Raw genomic sequence first — 5,000 nt, 5'->3', positions numbered from 1 at the left:
CAAGACGGGTCGCGACTGTCGACAGCTATTGTCGTTATTATTGTGTTGATATTGTCCCTTTTGCTTCCCCCACAGCAACCTCTTCTGCGTAAATGTTGCTAGGCCTCCGCCCAGGTTTGGCCTATCATTTATGACCTGACTTGCCCCTTTTCCCCGAGGTAAGACTGGTCGACCCTTTCCTCTTCACTTGGTCACTCTCCCTCTCTGGGCCTGGTGGATAGACGCGATCCTGTTGGTTGTGGCTGTCGGTAATGTCTTCGTTGTTTTGGTGGCGGGGTCTTTCCTCTTTCTCGAAGCATCCTCTTCCCGGTTCCTCCGACTTTGTCCGGGTCGGGTAGCTTTTGCACCCTTCGCCCTCCTCGATTTCCTGACCGCACACTCCTAACTCTCACGCGTCGCTTTGCACCCCCCCCCCTCTCCTGAAGTCCTTAGTCGTGTACTGTCCAGGCTGTAATATTCCAACTTGCACGCTTTTGCCCCACGGCGCTGTCTTTGGTTCTCCCTCGTGTCGTAGCCCTTTCCCCTTGTCTATTAGTCCTTCCCCTTCGTCTCGTAGCCTCTTCCCCATCTTCGTGAATACAGAGAAACCACCCTACCCCATCCCATGACCACCCCACCCCTACCCTGGCCCTCAAGCGGCGTCGTGGGGAGTCGGCAATCGACCGTTGTTGCCGTAGGACGTCCCCACCGCACCTGTCCACTGCCACTTGACCGGCCACGCTTTCACGCGCCGCATCCCTCCGCCCACCCCCACCCTCACCCCTTCCCTCCCATCTCTATTCCCTCCCCTTCCCCCTTCCCCCTTCCCCCTTCCCTCCTTTTCGCTCCCCCCTTCCCGCCCTCACGCCCCTCTCTAACTCGAATGACGAATGAGGGACCTTTAACCACTCTAACTCGAATGACGAATGAGGGACCTTTAACCACGCTAGTGTCAGCCCATCCGCTTCTCCTTTACACCCTTGACCCTTTCCCCCTTTCTGTCTTTGCCAGCTTACTTTGCTTCTTTACTCGGCCTCCCCCTTTACCTTGCCTTCCACTCCCCGCCCCTCTCCTTCGATCTCCTTTTCTCTTCTCACTCCTCTCTCTTCCTTTCTCTCCTCTATCTCCCTTTCTCTCCTCTCTCTCTCCTCCCCCCTCTCTCCTTTCCCCCCCCTCTCTCTCTCTCTCTCTCTCTCTCTCTCTCTCTCTCTCTCTCTCTGTCTCTCTTCTCTCCTTTTCCCTCCTTTCTTTTTACTCTCTCTCTTTCTCTCCCTTCTCTCTCTTTTTCTGTTCTATCTTTTTTCCCTCTCTCGCTTTTTCTCTCCTCTTCCCCATCTCTCTCTCTTTCTCTGTCTTCTCCCTTTCCCTCCTCTCTCTCTTTCTCTCCCTTCTCTCTCTTTTTCTCCTCTATCTTCTTTTACTCCTCTCTTGCTTTCTCTCTCTCTCTTTCTCTCTCTCTCTCTCTTGCTTTCTCTCTCTCTCTCTCTCTCTCTCTCTCTCTCTCTCTCTCTCTCTCTCTCTCTCTCTCTCTCTCTCTCTCTTTCTCTCGCTCTTTCTTTCTCTTGCTTTCTCTCTCTCTCTCTCTCTCTTTCTCTCTCTCTCTCTCTCTCTCTCTCTCTCTCTCTCTCTCTCTCTCTCTCTCTCTCTCTCTCTCTCTCTCTCTCTCTCTCCTCTCTCCACCCTCTCTCTCTCTCTATCTTTCCTTTTTCTTTCTTTCTCTTCCTCTATCTCTCCTTTCTCTCTTTAACTCCTCTCTTGCTCTTTCTCTCTCTCCTTCTCTCTTCCCCCCCCCCCTCTCTCTTTCTCTTCCATCTCTCTCTTTCTCTTTCTTTCTTTCTTTCTTTCTTTCTTTCTCTCATTCTGATGCATGGCATTTGCTTGTTGCCGTTTCGCTTCCTATTTTGTCGCAACATATTGCTTAAGATTTTTTTTATTGCGCATTTGTTCACCTATTCATCTCAAGCATTTCTGTTTTGAGTGCAACTTTTTACAATGTTTTAGCAATTGTGAATGCGTACTTCGATGATGCACCAGTAACTTTTGAATGAATTTGAGTGTTATAAAATGGTCAGTTTATTTTTCTTTATTTTTTTTTTACAAGACGAATTGCAAAGTTGTTAACGATGGCATTTGCCTGTCTCTCTCTACCTGTAACTAAGACTCCTCTTTCTCTCCCCCCACGACGCAGTTCGACTGTGAGGCAGATGCGGACGCGGTGTCGGTGACGGAGAGCCACAACGCCACCAACGCGGCCGTCGTTACGACGACCCACTCGGCCGACACCGCCAGCCGCCGGACCAACGCCACCAACACCGTAGCACCCACCTAAGGAGACCACCTTGTCCGGAAAGACCGAGAAGAGAGAGAGAGAGAGAGAGAGAGAGAGAGAGACCCCTGAGCCGCCGTCGCCACCGAGATTCGTTTACGACTAGCTTTTACGTCTCTGTCTCTCGTCCGGCCTTCCCTTGCAGGCCGCGATGTCTCCTCCTTTTAGGGCATTCATTCTAAGGCATTTTTCCTAGGGCATTCTTTACTTCTCTATTTAGTCTTCGTTTTAGGGACAATCTTATGTCAGCGTAACACACTTCGCCCACCTGGTCACGCCAGATCTTGCGGCCGCGGCAGAACGCCCGCAGCGGCCGATATCGGGAGCGGACATCACTTGACATGATCTATTTCTTTGCAATCATATTGTATTTCTGGCTTGCCTTTGCCCTCTCCTCCTTTCCTTTCCTTCCACCTCCTCCTCCTCCTCCTCCTTCCTGCTTTCTTTCCTCCTCCTCTTCCCTCTCTCCCCATCTACCTCCTCCGTCTTATTCCTTCCAACTCTTCTCCCTCCTCCTCATCCTCATCCTCTCCTTCGCTCTCTTTCTTTGCATCTCTTCCTGCCCCTCTCCCCAAAACTTTCTACGTTGAAGATGACATAAGGCCCTCCCCCCAAAAAAAAGAAAAAAAAAAAAAAAAAGAAAAAAAAAAAAACGCCTCACTTGAGGAATAATCCTCAAGGAGAGGGAATGAGGATGACCTTGAGGCCCTGTAACCCAGAGGGTCTCGACTCGGTCAGAGGGAGGAGCGGCCGAGAGACATAGAGACTGGAATGAGAGAGAGAGAGAGAGAGAGAGAGAGAGAGAGAGAGAGAGAGAGAGAGAGAGAGAGAGAGAGAGAGAGAGAGAGAGAGAGAGAGAGCGCGGTGCAGGGGACTGCGTGAGAGGAACTCGACATTAGTAGAATGTAGGAAAGAGAAAAGAAAAAAGGACGGAAAGAACTATGATAGTGGTTGCGGGAGCCCGCGAAGCGCGAAAACGGAAGAAAGAAGGTGAATGCATGCAAGAATCGAAGGAATAAGATCGAGAGAAAGGAAATGATTTAAACGCTGGAAGAGGAAACGGTCTAACGCGGAAAAAAATAACAATATCATGCAAACGAGAAGAGAGAAGATTGAGACTTCGGCGAGGATTTTAGGCTTTGGAAGTATTTCCACCCGCGGCCCAGAGCCAGCGGGTTGTTGCCAACTTAGTAGTCATAGTGTACATGATAGGTGGCATTTAGATCTCTCTCCTTTTTTATTTTTATTTTCTCAATTTATTACTTCACATTCACTGCCGTTGCATGTTGTGACAACAGTTACGTACTGGGGGCTTTGCCATACGGAAAGCTATAATTATTTTCTTTTTATTATTATCACTAATATTGTCGTTTTTACTACTTAAAATGTTCCATGTCTCAAAAGCTTGTATTTAATGCCGCACGTTTCCAGTGGCTGTTGGCATAGCAGGTCGCGCCAGCTGGCTCATCGGACGGGAACAGTTTCCTCAGCTGGTCGGCCATCGGGGGCTCGGCTGTCTTGCATCCCTCGAGTTGCTCTTGCGACTTGACAGCCCGTGCAAGGTCTTGAGTTGTGCCTCACGAACAGCTGGCCAAAGACACTTTAATTTCCGTGTACAAAAGAGCGGGCCTTCGAGAACCGTTTTCCACGTCGCTGCACTTTCCCTTGTGGTCGTAGCTCGCGAGAGGCATCGTCGCCAGCGTCGGATGGGCGAAGACTTGTCAAAATGATGGCCGATGGGTCGTTTTTCTCCTTGTTTTAGTGAAGTCTTATGAAATTAACAAGTTTTTGAATTGAATGGGTGTCGGTTTTGCACAACCGTTGTTTGTATGAAGTGGCTAGCACCAGATTTTTATTTACCCTTGTCTAATTACTCCCTTCTGAAGACAATTTCCATTCGGGCAGATACACACAAATTATACCAACACAATTTCCACTCACGTACATATGCATACGCACAGACACGTTTGGTTTTAGGATTTTGTGTGAGATTATTGTTTTAGTGCCTATAATACATCGCTGAGTATTATATATTTATATTGATATGAATGCTTTAAGTTTGTCAGTAGATTGTATGCAATCACTCCCAAGAGATTTTATGTTTTCTTAGAAGCAATAAGAATTCTCAAGAAATAATCGATAATTTTCCCCTGATGAGCACCACATTTTTTCTACTTGATTCTAACACGCGTGCACGAAGGAGAAAACAGAACGTGGTTGCCTCGCGTTTATCCCGCGTGTCCTGCGCTTGCCGCAACACTCCCTGTGCTCGTGTGCTCGGCCAGGCAATAGCGACGCATTTTCCTGAGGTGCAGTTCCTCCTGGTAACCATTTCCGGTCTCCTGGTGCGGATCATATCAGTTCCCAGGCCTTCCCTCTTCACTGACTCTATATTTTCTCACTTCCTTGCGATTTGAGTGTTCGTGACTCATAGAAGGCGGATGTGAAGTGACTCTTCGAAACGCCGAAGCCAGACTTACAGAGATTAGTATTCAGGTTCTCATAAATCTATGGTTCCCGTTTTCTATGCGTCAAATGCTTACTGGCAAGGATTGTCTTCATCGGGAGAGAAATACGACAGAGCTGAAGAACTGAGGCTGTCGCGACGCACATCGAAGATTCCTCTGAATTCATCGCCAGTGATTACGGAGTGTCTGCGGGAGGATTGACTTCATCGGGAGAGAAATACAACGGA

General features: G+C 48.7%; 1 protein-coding gene across 1 annotated transcript in view; it reads left to right on the top strand.

The window, feature by feature from the left end:
* LOC122254863 (signal peptide peptidase-like 2A) overlaps nucleotides 1-2,342 on the top strand; it is a gene marked incomplete at its 5' end in the record, with an annotated part of 55,025 nt that extends 52,683 nt beyond the window's left edge. Inside the window, 1 exon segment of the mRNA XM_086538779.1 lies at nucleotides 2,168-2,342. Coding sequence (XP_086394905.1) covers nucleotides 2,168-2,308 — 141 coding nt within the window.
* Nucleotides 2,343-5,000: the final 2,658 nt, after the last annotated feature.

The sequence above is a fragment of the Penaeus japonicus genome, unplaced genomic scaffold (genome assembly GCF_977035675.1).
Source record: "Penaeus japonicus unplaced genomic scaffold, GWHDUDI00000001_assembly GWHDUDI00000007, whole genome shotgun sequence".
Lineage (NCBI taxonomy): Eukaryota > Metazoa > Arthropoda > Malacostraca > Decapoda > Penaeidae > Penaeus > Penaeus japonicus.
Note: the sequence above shows the minus strand (reverse complement) of the source record. Positions and strands in the feature narration are given on the sequence as shown.